Source organism: Rattus norvegicus, chromosome 1 (genome assembly GCF_021556685.1).
Source record: "Rattus norvegicus strain SHRSP/BbbUtx chromosome 1, alternate assembly SHRSP_T2T, whole genome shotgun sequence".
In the NCBI taxonomy this organism is placed as follows: domain Eukaryota; kingdom Metazoa; phylum Chordata; class Mammalia; order Rodentia; family Muridae; genus Rattus; species Rattus norvegicus.
In genome coordinates this window covers 240,253,374-240,271,859 of record NC_141534.1, presented here as the reverse complement: position 1 = coordinate 240,271,859, position 18,486 = coordinate 240,253,374, and the positions used below count along the sequence as shown (strand labels likewise).

At 40.6% G+C, this 18,486-nt stretch overlaps 1 protein-coding gene across 9 annotated transcripts in view; it reads left to right on the top strand.

Annotated features, from left to right (window-relative positions):
• Nucleotides 1–13,111, top strand: part of Brd10 (bromodomain containing 10) — a 79,614-nt gene extending 66,503 nt beyond the window's left edge. For 5 of the 9 annotated variants that reach the window (XM_087563996.1, XM_087564002.1, XM_087564001.1 and 2 more), the window contains 3 exons: nucleotides 4,135–4,250; nucleotides 6,692–6,879; nucleotides 7,972–12,238. In XM_087563996.1, the coding sequence (XP_087420122.1) occupies nucleotides 4,135–4,250; nucleotides 6,692–6,879; nucleotides 7,972–11,576 (3,909 nt within the window). In that variant the 3' untranslated portion in view covers nucleotides 11,577–12,238. 9 annotated transcript variants of the gene reach the window in all.
• The last annotated feature ends 5,375 nt before the right edge of the window (nucleotides 13,112–18,486 follow it).

The following is an 18,486-nucleotide window of genomic DNA, read 5'->3' as shown; positions in this document are numbered from 1 at the left end:
CATTAATAAAGGTAGGGGAGTCCTCTATTTTTCTTTTCTTTTGAAACACACTGTGTAGCCCAGGCTGATGTCAAACTTGCAGCAGTCCTCTTGCCGCCACCTTGAGGACTAGGAGTACAGGCTGTGCCACCACAGTAGCTGATATTTCCTCTGTTTTGAATTCAGTTTTAAAATATGTTCCTATTTTAATTACTATTGGACTTTTTTGCAAAGGTGTCTACACAATATAATCTATTTATACTTATTTAGGAATTGACTTTGCAGGGACCAGGAGAAACAGCATGATGTCAAAGAGAGTGGATTTTAACGTTTGTAAGATGCAAAACTTAAGTCTGAAGCCAGTTTCATTTTACAAGTATTTCCCAAGGTGACTTTAGACAGCTTTCTTCTAGAAAGGCATGCCCTTTAAGTTTTAATAAATCCATCTTAGAAGAAATATCCAATTTGGTTTTTTCTCATCAATAAAGTTATTAATCAGTAACAGCTATTTCTGGCTTGTGGTTATTTACTTAGTTTAAACATAATTGTCTGTTTGATTTGAAGTGGATCGTTTGCATTGGATCATAGGTAGAGTTGATTGTTTACGAATTGCTTGTACAAATGAATGTTTATGCTTTTTGTAATAGTCCACTGTACACTGTAAATGCGAAGTCACCACTCAGAAAACAGCAGCAGTGTTGGCACTGAGGCTCGGTAGTAGAATGAAAGCACAAGGCTCAGAACTCAGTCTCTAGCACCTGTGGTGTGGGGCACAAAACGTTATTATTTTAATTGCATTTGGATTGTAAGCATCATGTTTTAACCAGAGGACACATGAAGCTTCGAGTTCTCTCCCACCTGAGTAGTTGAGTGAAAACTTCCTTAAATGCCAATGCATGCCATGATTCTGCTCTTTTAATCACCTAAAGAGTATAGATTCGCATTCCCATGGCAGTGTGTAAGTTTCCTTTCACTGGAGACATATTTTTATAGCCTTAAACATTTTATTAATCTTCTATGATAGAAGACCATAGGTATTTCAGAACAGGTTAATGGGTAAGGGAGTTATATGAAAGTTATAAATCTGTTCTCTGATTAAGCATTTAACTTCCCTTCCTTGTAGTTTTTTAGTTCAGTAGTATATTTTCTAGATGTTAATTTAAAATTAATCAAAATTAAATACAAAATCTTCTCATTCATTTTTAAACTCATAAAGTACAGAAATTAATTTAGTAGTTTAACACAGACACCACTACAGCAGTGTCTTGCTATAAAGATTTCCAGATACATAGTCTACCCTTCCTGTTCCTCGTCTGAATAGACCTAACTTATGTAATCTACATTTCCCACCCTGTAAGCACTGTGCTAATCCAGACAGCAACTGCGCCAGCCAGGTTGGCTCCACACGTTTCCTTTTTTCCTCGTGATCCCCACTAGTTCTCTTAAGTTTTTTAATCCTTTTAATAATGAATTCTACCACAGAGAGAATATTCTTCCTACTTTCATCTTTAACTTGCTTCCTTAAGTTTAAGGAAATTTTTGGTTTTTTCTTTCCCCGTTTCAATTTTCTACTAAGAAGTTGCTGAGTATACATCTCAGTTTCTGTAGTTTCAACACTTGGGAAGCTGAGCCAGAAAGCTCACAACTTTCCGACTAGCCTGAGCTACATAATAAGTCAGAAGGTTAGCATAGTGAGATCCTGTCTCAAAGCCAAGAAGTGTGGTTGCCCTAGACGAATACTATTTCTTATTCTGTTTAATAGTTTTATTTTATTATTTCACCAATTCTTTTGAGAAAAATTTGATTTTAAGGTATAATACTGCTTACTTGGGTCTGACTTGGACTTTTCTTAGAATATAATTGAAAAGAAAACAGAACTCTTTAGTTATAGTAGTGATTCTCAATCTGTAGGTCATGACTCCTTTGGAGGTCAAATGATCCTTTCACAGGAGTTACAAAGACCATCTGCATATCAAATATTTATATTATGGTTTATAACTAGCAAAATTACAGTTAGGAAATAGTAACAAAATAATTTTATGGTGTGGGTCACCACAACATGAAAAGCAGAATTAAGGGGTCACAGCATTAAGAAGGTCAAGAATCATTGTGTTGTAGGAAATTCCATATTAACTGACCTCAGTTAATAATATTTGTTGTTCTTGCAGAAGACCTGTATTTATTTATCACCTGTATTTATAGGTGCACAAGCACCTACAACTCAATTCCAGAAAGGTCCAGCTCCCTCTTTGGCCTCACGTGCATTACACATATGCACATAAAATAAATCATTTTTAGACATGAGTTAGCATAAGGTTCACATTTGGTGTATCTACAGCATATAACTCTGCCTCTTCTTACTTTTCTAATAAACCCTTTAAGATTCAAAAACCTCAGTCCGATGGTTGGCTGTGAGCATCTGCATCTGTATTGGTCAGGCACTGGCAGAGCCTCTCAGGACAGCTATACCAGGCTCCTGTCAGCAAGCACTTTTGGCATCAGCAATAGTGTCTGGGTTTGCTGTCTGCAGATGGGATGGATCCCTAGGTTGGGCAGTCTCGTAGAGGCAGGGGAGTTGGGGCATGGGATGGGGGATGTGTGGAGGGGAAGCCAGAAAGGGGGACAACATTTGAAATGTAAATAAATAACCAATTAAAAAATTTTTTTAAATATTCAAAATCCTTGGAAGAAATTTAGCTGTTTGTGTTTTTGTAAACACATACTGTATTTCTTCAAAGTATTGAAACCTTCTGGTCAATCTGTAATATTAATGACTATGTTATAAAATTACAGAATTGTTATTGTAAATAGTGAAGGTTTTGTGTATGTACATGTGTGTGTATATAAAAAATTGGCAACTCGGTGTATAAGTTTAGAATATCCCTTTGCTATAGATAGTGGCCTTACTCTTCTGTATATGTGCATATTAACTCAACAGTTGATTATCGAATAAAGTCTGATTTTAGATGTGTTAAATGTGATCTATAATATGTGTCTCTCATTAGAAATAATATATATGAATTATATGGTACATTAATAGTTAAGTACTGTGCTTAAATGTGTTGTTTTGTAATGATCAGATGATTCTATGTTTGTTGATAAATTATCTCTTCACTTAAGTTTTTTTATAAACTATATCATATGAGTGTATTCAATGCTGGTTATTTCCTTGTTTTGTTTTGTTCTTTACTTGAGCCAGGGTCTCACTGTGTTTCTATGTAGCCCTGGCTGGCCTCAAACTCATAGAGATCTAATTGCTTCTTCCTCTCCAGTGCAGGATTAAAGTCATGCACTACCACACCCAGTCTTTGCTGCAGTTGTACACTACACATCAGAATCAAGCAGATGTGGATGGACATAGATATAGTATACAAAAATACAGTGTACATAGATGGAAAGAGAGGGGGGAGGGAGGGAAGGAAAGAGGGGGGAGACAGAAATTACCTAGCAAATATGAGGGACAACAGTAATGATTAATTTTAGTGTAGTTTTATAGACTTTAAAAACTAGTTGACTGGACTTAGGAAGGTAACTCCGTGGTAACGTCTATACCAATGCTTGCTATAGAAGCAGGTGGACTTCTGTCCTAATGGTCTCCAGTTTCTGCATCCTCCTGTACATGCACACACAGAGACATCTCAACATGTATAAAAAACAACAGTTAACTGTTTTAGTTACTTTTCTATGCTAGAAACTACTAAAATAACTGTAACAATTCCTAAGAAATTTTGTTAAGAAGTCTCTCCTCTTAGAAGTTAAAACTTTCCAACATGAACCAAATTTATTTAATGAATGTATTTAAATATTTGTGCCTTTCCATTGTTTTGTTCATTTGGTTGGTAGGGTTTTCCCCTGCCTACTTTGGCGCTGGGGATTCAACCCAAGACACCACATACATTTAGTAAATGACTTATTAAGGTATTTACAACTAACATAAGTACACCATTTTTTAATTTGTTTTTCTACTTAGATAATATGTGTTTGGGTTTTTGAGTATAGAATTGAAGGTCACTAAACATATTTAGATTTCTTACAAAGTATTTCCTCTTTTTGTAAACCTTTGTGGAAGAAATATTTTGAGTGAATTATTGGCACTTTGTTATATTTTTATTAGATTAAGTCTAAGGAATTTACTTCTTAAAATTATGTTTTTAGGGCAGATGGTACCACCGGAGGCAAGCTGTAAAAGAATTACATAGTACACTGATACGTCTTTTAAATGAATTGCTACCATGGGAACCAAAATTAATGAAGGCTTTTCAGAGAAACAGGTAACAAGTTTTGTGATGTATATAACATATTCTAAGTCCCCATTTATGATTGTGGGAAAATATAATAAAATCATTTAGATTTCTTTCCATTCATTTGTAATTCAGCAAATACAAAAATATCTCTGTGATTTACTTTCCAGTGGAAGAAATAGACAGATTCAAATGTGATAAATGCATTAGGAAAAAGCATGATGAAGGGAATATGAAGTTCTTGTTTGAGACCATGGAGACTACTCATAAATTCTAATATTCATTAGAGAGAAGCCCAATAGAAGGTGCACAATCTGTAAATACAGAAATGTATTTGGTACATAGAGGAAGCACAAAGTCAGTTGCAGCCAAAGAAAAGTGACTGCTAAGGTAAAGGTAAGACATGGAGGTAAAGGAAGCCAGGTTGGAGTTTAAGAGTCTGTGTGGAGTAAGATGAAAGCTTTCCAAAGGCTTTGACTGACAGACAGGACATTGTTATTGTGTCTGCTGGGCTGGCTGCTGTGCAGTGCTGAGACTTGAATCCAGATCGTTGTGCATGGCTCAGCAGACACCACTGAGCTGGATCTCTAACCTTAAGTGTTCTTGGTTTGGTTTGGTGTTTTGTTTTTACATTGGTTGGTTGATAGATTAACTGAGTGAGTGACTGAGTGATTTTTGGGTGTGTGAAGGTGGGTTATGGGGTGTGGCTTGAAAAAAAATTGTTTGCCATGGTGCGCACATGTGAAGGTCAGGGAACAATGTGTAAGAAGTTGATTCTTTCCTTCCTACCAGGTGATCTAGGTAGCAGGCACCTTTATCCATATGAAGCCTCTCCACAACTGCCTGACCTTAAGTTTTAAAGCATGTGCTCTAGCTGCCATTATTGTATTATGTGGTCTGTGATACCCGCTATTGTCAACTTGATGAAACATAGAAATGCCTTGGAAACAAACCTCAGGCATGTCTGTAATGAATTTTATACATTGGGTTAATTGAAGTAGAAAGGCTTACCCAAATGTAGAGTGGACCGTGGACTGAACAAACAAGAAAGGGAGCTGAGCTGAGGCACTCAGCTGTATCCTGATGGTTAGTGCAAGAGCCGGTCACTTCAAGCTCCTGTTGCCATAACTTCTTTACCGCGATGTACTCTCAGACTGAGACAAATGGACCCTTCCCTTCCTTACCAGCTTCTATCAAGTATTCTGTCCCAGCAGTGAATGGAGTAGCTAGTGAATATGGTAGAAACCCATGAGTAAAAATTCTCATGCCTACAATATTTGATCTAGACAACTGTCATCGTGGATTTCCTGGTAATTGAGATAGGAGAGTCAAGTTTAAGTGACAGGGATTGAATAGTTCAGATTTAAATATGTTAAGTTTGATATACTTTCTAGACATCTACTTGGTGGTAGGTAGGCATAACATGAGTTATTAATTCAAGAGCATTACTAGATTTGAAGTGCAAGTTTGTGAGTTACCAACATTGATTATATTTAACGCCATGAGATTAGTAGAAATTATATGAACAGTGTACATTCCAACATTCGTAAGTGAGGACACTTTGAGAAGAAACTTGGGAGAATGCTTGGTAAGATAAAAAGGATAACCAAGGAATCTTAGAAACTAGGTAAGTTGAAGAAAAGAAGGTACAGAAGAAAATTAGGAGAAGAACTGAAGAGTAGTACTTTTTTGTGGTCTCTGGCATAAAATGGAGTAGAGAAGTGAGGTAGCACCAAGAAATACAGACTGGGGTATAGAGAAAGCATTTGGAGGTTTTTTTAATTAAAAAATTTTGTGTTTTAATAATTCGTTTTGGATTAAATGGAGGAATAACAATAGAGTAGTAACTAAACAAGAGAAGATACATGTAATTGGGGTGTTCACATAGATAAGAGATGGAAAATATAAATACAAATGAAGGTATTTGAAGACATGAGCATATGAAATATTTCCCAATTATTATCTTCTGTGACCTACAGATAGTCAATAGCTGAGAGTGAGGATGGCGTCCAACCATTGTATAGCTGTTTCTCTATTCTAACCTTATAGATCAGGGGTATTTGTTGCACAGTTACTCTTTGCTAACTCAGGTCAAATTGAGCATGACATGCAGATCCAGGACTTGTTGGCCACTTGGTGGGCCCCAGGTCAGTGACTCAGGCCCATTTTTCACTTCAAATAGAAAATTTTAGTTACTCAATGCCTTTTTTTAATAGTTCTAACCACAGCCCTCAGAGAGGTGGTGTGTTCAAACTTTATTCAGAAGTTTAAAGATGTAACCTTTAAGTTTCTTAAGCTTATATCATATGTTTTGTCTTCTTGGATAATTGGCAAGACTGAACTAATAGACATTTAGATACACTTAGAACACAAAAAATGTTTAATGACAATTGAAAATATTTCAATATTTACTTTAAAATGCTAAATGAATTTAACTCCCAGAAGTTCCATATTACATTGGTTTATTCCAGAAGCCGCCTGAAGAAAGACTATGATGATTTCCGAAGACAACCTGACCATGGTCAGTTCACTAGAGAACTGTGGACGACTGAAGAAAGTGAAGGGCACCCTGAGAGAGAGGCTCCTAAAGCCGAGCTCAGTAAGTCCGTAGATGCAGCAGAGCCTCTAGACAGCCTGGACAAAGAGCGCGAGGACTCAGGTGGGCATCTGAGCTTGCTAAATATAAAGAGAATTTGCTGGGTGTTATGAAGGCAAAGGTAATCTGGTCAGTGAATGTGATTGAGGAAGTCTGATATTTTAAAGAAATACTGTCCATATCCTTGTAAGCAATTTCTTGGAAGTTATTAAGTTTTAAGAGTTTCTGGAGACAGTGCTTAACCCTAAGTTCCATGTATGTCACTGCTTGCTACAGATCCCGCACTGCTAATCTGTTACCCCTTTGGAATTTATTATCTTTTTATTGTACTATTCCTAAAGTTCTGTTGGCAGAGTTTGCTGTGAATGAATTTGACAAATCCTTAAGATTGTGAGGATTTTTTAAAACAAGGTTGATAGCCACCTAAGACCAAAGGAAACACATCATTCAATAAGTGTGGGTAGCTAGACTGATTAAATTGCATGTGACTCATTTTAACTCAGCAGTGGCATTCTTTAGTTATATAAGAAGTTGATATTGAAAACTTGTAGTGATGTTTAACATATTTCACGACTTTTGTAAATTGTAAAAGTGGACGTCTTCTGACCAGATAATGACTATAAATTACTTAAGGATAAAAAACAGGAAAGGTTGAACATTTGTTTTCATTTAGAGTCCCTAAAGACAATATAAAATAGCACCCATTCTTCTATGGTACAGAGTTTTCCCTATCTAGAGAAGGAAAACTAGCCAGATCCAACCTCTTTTTAGCCTTGAGTTTTTCTTTTTTTTTTTTTTTTTTTTTTTTTTTTGGTTCTTTTTTTCGGAGCTGGGGACCGAACCCAGGGCCTTGCGCTTCCTAGGTAAGCGCTCTACCACTGAGCTAAATCCCCAGCCCCACCTTGAGTTTTTCTTAACACTTACACATAGACAGCAGGATTAGACCAGAACTGCTGTCAGTAATAGGTTGCTCTTAAGCATAGTTGGGATACGGAAGTCAGCTTGTCAACCTTCTCCAGTAATGTAGAAGCTTTGGAATGTCTGTACAGTAGACTTCTTAAATTACCTGCTCACAGGGTGACTTTATTTTTTTTTAATTAGTGTTGCTCAATCACTGTTTTCTAGAAACAAAATGCCTGTTTTTATCATTTTCAGATGATATGAAATTATCAGACATAGGCTTTCCTATGGCCAGAAGCAAGTTGTTGAAAAAAGAGTTGCCTTCTAAAGATACAGTGAAGACACTGCCTAAAGCCCTTAAACGACAGTCCAAACAAAGCAGTTGTCCAGACGACAGCGCAGAAGAGCTTTCCCCAAGGAAGAGAGCGAGGCTAAGCACAAGTGAGCCATCAGCCGAGAACTTGGATGTCGAGATGCCGATCGACTGTTTAAGTGAGTGCAAGCCTGCAGAACTGCCATTTCAGGAGTCATTTGCCTCAAAGGATTCAGTACCAGTGTCTACTCTCCAGAAAGGGACCAAACCTATTCAGGCTTTGCTTGCAAAGAATATTGGGAACAAAGTGACCTTAACAAATCAACTGCCCCCTTCCACAGGTAGGAGTGTTCCTGCTGTGGAAAAGCCAGCTCCATCTCCTGCGGAAACAAGCCCCATAAAGCCAGCATTGACCTGCCTCACCAGTACAAAAGGACCTTTACAGATGGTGTACAAAATGCCCTGTGGCCAGTGGTTGCCAGTAGACCTTCACAGTAGTTCTGTCAAGATTCAGATGCAGCCTGTGGTGGATTCTAAAACAGGAGAAAAGATCATGCAGCAAGTTCTTATTCTGCCTAAGAATTTTGTGATTCAGCACAAAGAAGGAAAAGCAGTTGCAAAAGAGATAGCAGCACCTCAACAGAAAGGCGCAGAACATTGTTCACCTTGCCCACAGACGACAAGTGTGAACTGTTCCTTAGTGTCTGTTCCTGTCACCTCTGTTTGTACCCAGCTGCCTGATACAGTTCTCAATAAGACAGTTACACTCTCGTCAAATGTGAGTGCTAGATCACAGCCTTTGTCACCTGTGACCTCTGTGAGCAATGTGTTAATATCACCAGTTAAGACTAGCCAAAGTGAAGCAGGAAAAGTCAAGAGTACAGTTTCATCCAACACATTCCCCCAGTCTAACACTTCACCTACCATTTCATCAACAGTTCAGCCTCTCTTGCCCGCAACAACACTAAATGAATTTACAGATCCTGGCAGTTCCCTCCCCTGTTTTTCACAGCAAACTGTTGATTCTTCTGAGGCAAAGCAAGAACTAAAAACGGTATGTATAAGAGATTCACAATCAATTCTTGTTAGGACTCGAGGTGGGAACACTGGAGTTGTAAAAGTACAAACTAATCCAGAACAAAATTCACCCAACAGTTTATCTTCAAGTTCTGTTTTCACCTTTGCACCTCAATTTCAGGCGTTTCTTGTGCCAAAATCAACATCATGCCCTACTTCCTCCCAAGTAGCCGGAGTGACTGCTACATCTAGTCTGCCATCGTTCAGCCAAGCACCTACATCCATGTCTATTACATGTGGCTCTCATCCACCCGTGGGGAAAAACCTCAAATCTACAGTAGGCCAAACCTTCAGCAGTGGTTATGCGGGTCCCATGATAGAAAAAATGCCATGCATGCCCTCTTCACCCCTGAAGCCCTCCATTTCTTCCAGCTCACTGCTACCACCACCAACAAATAGTTCAGTTAGTGTAATTAGCATATCAGCAGGAAACTTTGGGCAAAGTAATGCAAGTGTTATTCATACATCAACTAAACCACAACAAGTAGATTGTATCACAAAAAGTTACCCAGTTACAGGATCAGAAGCAACAACAGCAATAAATGGAGATGTGCTCAGTGAGGCTCCAGGTCAGACACTTATGCTGGTATCCGCTCCTCCTCTCCCTCCTCCTGGCAGTGCGCCTTCAGCTGCTGTGGCACCAGCACCCGCATCTGCAGGTGCTTCCACCCAGAAAGTCGTCTTCATCAATGCTCCCGCTCCTAGTGGCACTTCATCCTCAGCTCTTGTCGCAGAGTCATTAAAACAGACACTTCCTTCTCCACTGAGTAAAACATACGTTAAGAATCCAGAGCAGCCCCAAATAGTACTGATCCCCTCTACAGTAGGAGCACCGAGAAAAGTAAATTCCTCACCAGCCGTGTCACAGATTAAAGATGTGAAAATTGGACTAAACATAGGTCAAGCAATTATAAATCCTCCAGGAAATCTGCCAGCTGTGTCATCAATTAATATATTGCAAAGTGTAATGCCAAAAGCTGAAGACAAAAGTAATAAGGGCTGTATTTCACCCATCTCACCGAGCAGTAACTCGGTTCCAGCAAGCTCAAATATTGTGAGTCAAACCCTTCCTCCTGCTAGTGAGTCAGCAAGAGCTGCAAATACATTTTCAGGAATAGCAGCAAACGTACCTTTGAGTTCCCTTTCAGTGACCTCATCCCCTGCTTCAGTTGGGACAAGACCTCCTGTTTTAGTTAGTGGAAATGATACCTCTTCCAGAATTATGCCTGTTTTGTCAAATAGACTTTGTACATCAAATCTCGGAAACACTGTGGCTATATCAACTGTAAAAACAGGACACCTCGCATCATCCGTTCTCATTTCAACTACTCAACCAGCAGTGTCTCCCAGATGTTTGACATCGGCTTTACAGATCCCTGTGACTGTCGCCTTGCCTCCACCTGTGACTACATCTCCAAAAATAATCAACACAGCTCCACAGTCAGCAGCAGTACCAGGAGCCACACATCCTGTGTCTCTCCCTAAAAAACAGTCTCGGACTTCTCTCCAGTTCCAGTCACCAGGGACTACAGCTACAGTGCCAACAAATGCAAACACAACTAAGCCTCCAGCCGAGTTCTCATCCCCCTCCCCAAGTCCAGGTAAAATAGTTAGCATTTCCAATGTTCCTTCTGTGCCAAACCAGCATGTGCCCCCTTCGTTAGTAAAAACAACTCTGAGTAACAATTCTCTTGCAGGTGGCTCTGCCATTCACACTTGTTCACCACCGTCAAATATAACTGGTCTGGCAGGCGCTCCATTCACTGAACCTTGTATTCAGCAAAAAATAGTTATCAACACGAGTACACCTTTGGCACCAGGAACTCAAATCATGATGAATGGAGCTCGGTTTATTGTTCCACCGCAAGGTCTTGGAGCTGGTAGCCATGTCCTCCTAATCGCTACTAATCCAAAATATGGACCTCCCTTACTTCTTAACAGTGGCCAGAGCATACTGGCTACACCAGTGGATAATCCTGTCCAGAAGATCATACAAACATCAAATAGTTCTTTAAGTGGACAGCCCTTAAAGCATTCTGTAAGAAACTCTACAAAGATTGTGAACTCTTTTGGAAGTCCGAGTTCTCTCTCTGCAGTACACACAGCTCCACACATTGTAAACACACCCGCTAAAGCATGTGTGCCTCCTGCACCGCCGGCACCATTGACTTCGGTAATTAAGGCCTCTCCAGCTGCTCTTTTAGCTAAAACGTCTTTGGTTTCTGCCGTTTCCCCCAGTAATCCTCCACTGCCAAGTAGCACATCAGTATTTCATTTGGATACCTCTGTCAAAAAGCTATTGGTTAGCCCAGAAGGAGCCATTTTAAATACCATAAATACTCCAGCAGCTAAGGCACCTTCATTGTCTTCATCCCTTCCTCCAGTTGTAACTGCTAGTCAGAACCCTGCCCCTGTCTTCCCTGCGTTTCCGTCATCTGGTTTAGAGAAGCCTGACACAGCTGCATCTTGAATTTAGACTTACTGAGCCAGTTTTTAAATAATGGGGCATTGTTTTAACTCCTATAAAAATTTTAACTGTTTATTATACCGTTGAAAACATATTGTTCATACTTATGCGGAAACATACAGTTCGTGTGTGGGTGTGTGTCTTACTGTACCTTCCTTCCTTCCCGAGGCTTCGTTTTATTGGAGAGGAAAAAGTATACCATTTTAGTCATTGATGTGAGGATGTTTTCCAAGAATTTTTTGTTCAAAATATGTCATCAAGATTTACATGTCTGTATAACATAAATTGAACAGAGTCAAGTCTGACTAGTTTAAGTAAGCTAGCCTTTTCACACTTATATCAGTATGTTTCTTCTTGAATTTGGATTGTTGTGGTGTATCTACAATATAGTAGTATTCTGTGTCATTAGTGGCATTTTTGTTTCTGTAAAAAGGATATATATATATATATTTATGCATTAAGAAAATGCAGTTTATAGTGTAAAATTGTACATATCCCTTACATCCCTAATAATCTGTACTAAATATATGTACAAAGAACAATACTGTCTTATTTATGTTTTGTTTACATAATGTATAGTTTTTTAAGTATTTTAGTAATTTTGGACCAGTGAACTGTTAGCAACAATGCAGAAGAATCTGCATATAATAAACTGAGTTGCTGTATTTCTTTGTTTGAATACCATTTTTAAAATGTGTTCTTGTCCATTGAAAGAATACACGTATAAATGGAAACAGTCCTTTAAAACTTTGTGTTAAAATTGGGAAACGTCTAGAAGTGACTGCGCTTCACAGGCTTTACGCTTGATGGAGCTTCCTTTCCTGTATCTCATTTGATTTCCACGGTAACCCTAGGAGCTGAGTGGCATGTCCAGACTCACCTGGCACATGGGGAGTAGATCCAGGGCATGAACCTGATGTTTCACCTTCTGTCTCCATAGTGCTACATTCAAAATTTCATGGTTTCAGACATTTTTAAAAAATAGAAAAAAAAAATCACCACCAAATTCTATGACAAAAAGAAATGGGTGGGTTTTTGTTTTTGTTTTTTTCCAGATAAGTATATTTGGTTTATGTCTATACATCCAAAACATGTTTCTTAAAACTTTTGAAAGGTTTTTCTGTGCCCCTTGGCAAGCCTGGAACTTTCTATATAGCCCACTCTGGTCCTGCCTCAGCCTCCCTAGTGTGCCAGGGTTGTAGCCGTGTCCTGCCATGTCTGACAGTTAATCTGGGTTCTAAAAGCTTACAAAGGAGTACAGAGTGCTGGCGTTACCCTTCTCCACCTACACTGCTGTTTACATTGGGGCTTGGTTCATTATTACTGATCTTCCAAAATTATGTTTAAGAACATGAATTTCTCTGTCATTTGAAATTAAAAGCGAGAGAAAATAGTAGTGCTCTTTAGTCTTTCACTCGGATGAGAGAGCAACTGCTTAAATCCTGTTAGGAAGCAAATTGGTGGCTCAGTTGGTTTGACTCAGGGCTTGACTTTGTAGAGCTTCAGAATGTGCCTCATAAATAAAAGGTAGCTTTGTATTTACTGGAGCTTTATTACTTTATTACTTTACTGAGACGCTGATATATACATATTCAGCTTACAGTAGTAAGCCTCATCACAGCTTTCTAGTCTAAAACTTAAAATAGTAGAAAAAAATGGGCCTAGACCTATGAGATAGCTCAGTGAGTAAGGGTGCTTGCCACCAAACCAGAAGACCCAAGTTCAATCCCCATGTCCAACATGATGGAAGGAGAGAATGGGGCTGTGAAAGTCACTCGCTGACCTCCACAACATACACACAAAATGCTATTTTAAGATATTTCTTCATTGTTTAAAGAAAGAGATGGCTAAGTGGTTGAGAGCACTTGGTGCTCCAGAAAACCTGAGTTCAGTTCTAGCACCTACACCCAACAGCTCATAACGCCGGCTCCAGGAGATCCAGTGCCTCTGGTCTCCACAGGTACACACACAGCCACATACATAAATAGAAGAGAAAAAGGTCTAAACATTTCCATTGATATGACGTCACAGTGTTGTTATTAAAGTGGAAAGGATAACAAGTATTCCTAAAATCTTCACATTTCTCAAACAACTTATACTGATGATATACTCAGAAAGTTTGAGGCATCATCTCCCTTTCTGACTTTTAAGTTTGATTATAAGTTCTAGTTGCTCCATGTCCCCTCTCTTTGCCACGCAGCAGCTACAATCGTAATACTGCAGTTACTTATAGCCCGAGGACTTCCCTGCTTCACAACTGTATGTAAATGTCAGTCACTGTGGTCCCAGCAACTGACACACACTTGTTGAATAGAACCCGAGGTAGCTTCTGACTGCCTGGTTCACTTGAGATGGCTGAATGCTTGCCTAGCATGTATTCATGAGGAATTCAGTCCCCAGCACTGAGGAGATAGAATCAAGAGGATCAGAAGTTGAAGACCATTATAAAGACTAGTTGGAGACCAGCCTGAGACACACAAAGCTTTGTGTCTTAAAAAAATAAAAAGGCTGACCCAGTCTTCAGACTCTGTTCTTTGTGGTCTCATTCATACTTTCGTGTTGATGATATTTGTGTGTGTGTGTGTGTGTGTGTGTGTGTGTGTGTGTGTGTGTGTGTTTTCAATTTTCTTTACTGTTTTTCCACTAATAGCTTTAGGTTTTATTAAAAATGATGTTTTCCCCCCAAAGTTCTTAGACACATTTAAGATGTTTTTGCCATAATTTGAGATGTCTCAAATGGCTAAGCGTTTAAAATCAAGCTGTAAGATGAACGTATAGAGGACTTCTTCAGATTCCTCTGAAGATCTGAGCTGTCTTGAAGTCTAGTGGGGTCATTTTACAATCGGGAAAGGCAGATGTCTACAAGTGCTCCCACGCTCAGCATGTGTAGCTTGAAGTACAGTAATCTCATCAATTATTAAAGTCAGCCTTACCTCCTCACCAATCTAACCCTAGCTGATACCATTTTGACTAGTTTTTTTTTTCTTCTTAAATAAGTATGCCTGCTCTTTACCATAGCAATAATCACAATGTCCATGTCAGAATCTGTGGGCATAAGTGTTTTTGCAACCTACTTTTAATAAGGGTTCAACCTCTCCTTTAGCCCACTACTCAGCAGAGATAGTGGAAGAGAAAAGTTATTAGGATACAGGGGAAGTGGACCTGTTCAGCAATAGTTCTTTGGGGATGAGCTTGATCTTTGGCAGCAGTTCAGTCCCATAGCAAACACCTAATACGAGGCAGCAGCTGCAGACCAGTCCTCCAGGCAGGCAGACACCAGACTCGAACCAGCAGCTGAAAGATCCCCGAAGGGAGACCCTTACTCAAGTCTCGGGAAGTCGAGGACCCCAGACACACAAGAGACAATCTTGATGCAATACACAGAGGCGAGGTTTATTATAGAGAGCTCAGGGCCGACACGTATCCCATGCAGGAGACAGAGGTGTCAACCCTGAGTGGCTGGGAGAAGGGCTTTTTAAAGGAAGAAGTCACAAGCCCCAGGAGATGAGGGAATGTCAAAAGGAAATACCAAAAATGTACAAGGGGAAACTCTCAAAGTCACAGGATTGTTCTTAGGACTCTAGGGTTTAAATCAGGGGAAAGGTAAAGCCCTCATTCTCCTGAGAACAGATCTTGATTCCTGTCCTTTAGAGTAAATGTTTGTCAGAGTCGACGAGGCATCTGCGTCTGAAACACGTCTGGTTAGGCTTTGGCCCAGTTTCTTGGAATACTATCTGCAGGACACAATGGCTGGAACATTATCTGTAGGGCACAATGAGGGCTTGAACAAACATCACAGGGGCAGAACAGAACCCATTACTCATTTACTCACGTCCGGTGACATCCGGAGGGTCAGTGAGTCTGTACCAGTCCTCGTGCATTTTTAACCATCTGTCTTCCTGAGTCAGGTCCTGTTGCTGAGTTTTGAGCTAGTTTAAAACTCTTATCTCTCACAGCTACAGACCAGTCCTTCCAGCAGGCAGACACCAGCTGAAGTTCAGTCCTGAAGAAACCACTAGGCTGCAGAAGCAGCAATCTGGCAGGAACCTCATGAGCAGTTCTTGGGCAAGTTTCCTTCAATGACAGCATTACCGCAAGTTGAGCTCAACAATGCTATTAAGGCAAACGTGTATCATTAGGGAAGAATTACGAGATGGAGCAAACCAAGCCAGTGCTCAGTGCTCATGCCCCACTGTCTGTGGGGTTATATTTATACTCCTTCATCAAGTGTCCTTTCACATGTTTGCTATAACCAAACATCCTTTCACCTGTGTCTGCCTCAGGAAAACATTCCTCCACCCTCCACATGTCTGCGTTAGCAAGACATCCTTTCACCCGTGTGCTCCAGCAAAACAACATTTGGGATAACTAACTTTCCAAAGAAAACTAGAAGTTTCCACTTCAAGAATCTCCAAGGGAGGGGTTGGGGATTTAGCTCAGTGGTAGAGCGCTTGCCTAGCAAGTGCAAGGCCCTGGGTTCGGTCCCCAGCTCCGAAAAAAAAAAAAACAAACAAAAACAACAACAACAAAAAAAGAATCTCCAAGGGAAATATATAGAGGCTTGAAGTTTGAATTCAAGACCAGTCTTAGGACTGGAGGAGAGAGGCATGTGAGCCTATAAAAACTGCTCTAACTTTGTTAGCTCACCTCAGAGTGAAGCTGGTGTTACTTGTCCCAGTGTAGTTGGCTAACTGGAAAAGGCTGTTTCTAGTCAGAGGAGAATAAGTCATGAGTTCTGATCACTCTAGTCCCCACCTAGCTCTCAGAAAACAGATCACAGTAGCACCATGTCCTGAACCCTTCTCTGACCATAAGCAAGCACACTGCAGTGAAGGCCAGGAGCCCCATGCTTACCAGTGGGATTTGATCTCCTAGGTTCACATTTTCTTCATCAACAAGTAAGCCAATCCTACCTACAATGTTTACAAGGATCTCCCCTCCCTGAAGCCAGCTCTTTCAGTCCAGGCAGCAAAGCACTTGGAGCAATGAATTCAGAGCCTCGACCTAACTGCTAATGATACTGGTCTTTAGTGTCAGGATTACCAGTGCTTTAACGTTCATCCATTTCTGCGGAGATGTTTGTCCTCTGATTCAATGTGAGCCTCTGGATGGGGTAGACTCCTGCTGTTACCACACAGGTTTCTAGCATCATATGGTACTTCTGTCTGTAGCACAGGGCTCCCAGGGTTGCCTGCAGTTGATTGTGAGCCCAAGGAGTGGTCTTGAGAATAGGGCTAAATTTAATACCTCCTATTCCTTTAGTGTACATTGTAATTTCTCTCTGGTGGACTCAGCCCAAACCTATTACCTCTGACCAGATAGTGTTAGAGGGACACTGAGGAGAATCTGTCCACATGGAAAACAGATTTGTCAGTGAGCGACAGTATGAGAGGCTTGAGGAAGCCTCCAGTGAAATGGGTGATCGTCATCAAGCCCTGGGCCCCTCTGAAGGTGTGAATGAGATGCAAAGGTATTGTGAAGCAGGGCGTGGGGAGGTAGCAAAATTCCTGACTGCCTCTTCCTTTAGAATTCGTCTGTCTGAAAGGAGAACTGGATATTTTAACAATTGGGAAAGGCACAAACATTGTTTCGGGTCTCAGTTTTGTTGTTGTTGTTTTGTTTTGTTTTTTTGGTTGTGTTTAACTCTTTAATCTACCTCTGTCTCTGGTAGAAATAGTCCTGTCAATTTTACACTTATGATTCTAGTGACAAGAGATATTTTAAGTGATTCATTGCCTTAACAATAAGTAAGAATCGTGTAGTGAAAAAGACATTCCTTTAAACAGCCTTAAGTTTTCTGTGATCCTTGGCAGCGCCTCAGAAAGCAGGTCTGAGGCTCACCGCTCTTACGCCATCCAATCAATAGTCCTGTGTTTTAAGAAGAACAACCTGTTCTTACTCTTTTCATTTTATAGCTCCACCCAGGAGAGTGACTCTGGTTACATTTGGAGTGTGTTAAGTGTTAAGGGCATCAGGGCCATGAAGAGGAGCTGACACAATTACCCTTCAAAGCTCTGGAAAGGGAGCCCTGACTAGGGAGGAGGGGTACGGAGGAGGGGTGGGGAAGAGGGGGATTCCTAGTCTGGATTCCACTGCTGTGCGGAGCACTGTGATCAAAAGCTAGCCAGGGAAGGAAGGCTTTTGGCTTAAACATCCACATGATAGTCCATTGCTGAGGGAAGTCAGGACAGGACAGGAGGCAGGAGCTGATGCAGAGGCCACAAAGGAGTGCCACTTATTGGTTTGCTCAACCTACATTCCTACAGAACCAGGATCACCAGTCCAAGGGTAGCCCCACCCACAGTGAAGTGGGCCTTCCCCATAAATCACTGATTAAGGAGGTGCCCTACAGTCTTCGTACAGCCCAGTTGGGTTTTGTTTGTTTTTGTTTTTGGAGACAGGGTTTCTCTGTGTAGCCCAAGGTTTTCCTGGAACTTGCTGTGTAGACCAGGCTGGCCTCAAACTCACAGAGCTTCACCTACAGAGGCATTTTTTTCTCGATGTTCCTTCCCTCAGATGACTTTAGTGTGTGTCAAGTTGACATAAACTCTCCAGCACAGGATGAGAACAGACTTTCAGATCTGAAGAGGGACTCTACTGGGAGAGAGCTGCCCGGTAGAGCATGACTAGAGCCTAAAGGAACGAGCCTTGAAGTCCTCAAGACAAAAGGGTGTTCTGAGTTTGGGGAGATGGCGGGAGGTCCGAAACCCTGTTAGTTAGCCAGAGCTAGACAGAGGTAACCACTAGACAGGCTCATTAGTTTACCTTGGAGTTGCAAGGAGGAGCCGAGCTGGCTTCTCTACTGTGGCCTGAGTGCAGTCACCTATCAATTCTTTATCCCCAGAGTCACATGAAGTGAGGGTTGGGTAGCCTGACTTCTGGCAGAGGGAGAGAAGCCAGCTAGAGGGTCTGT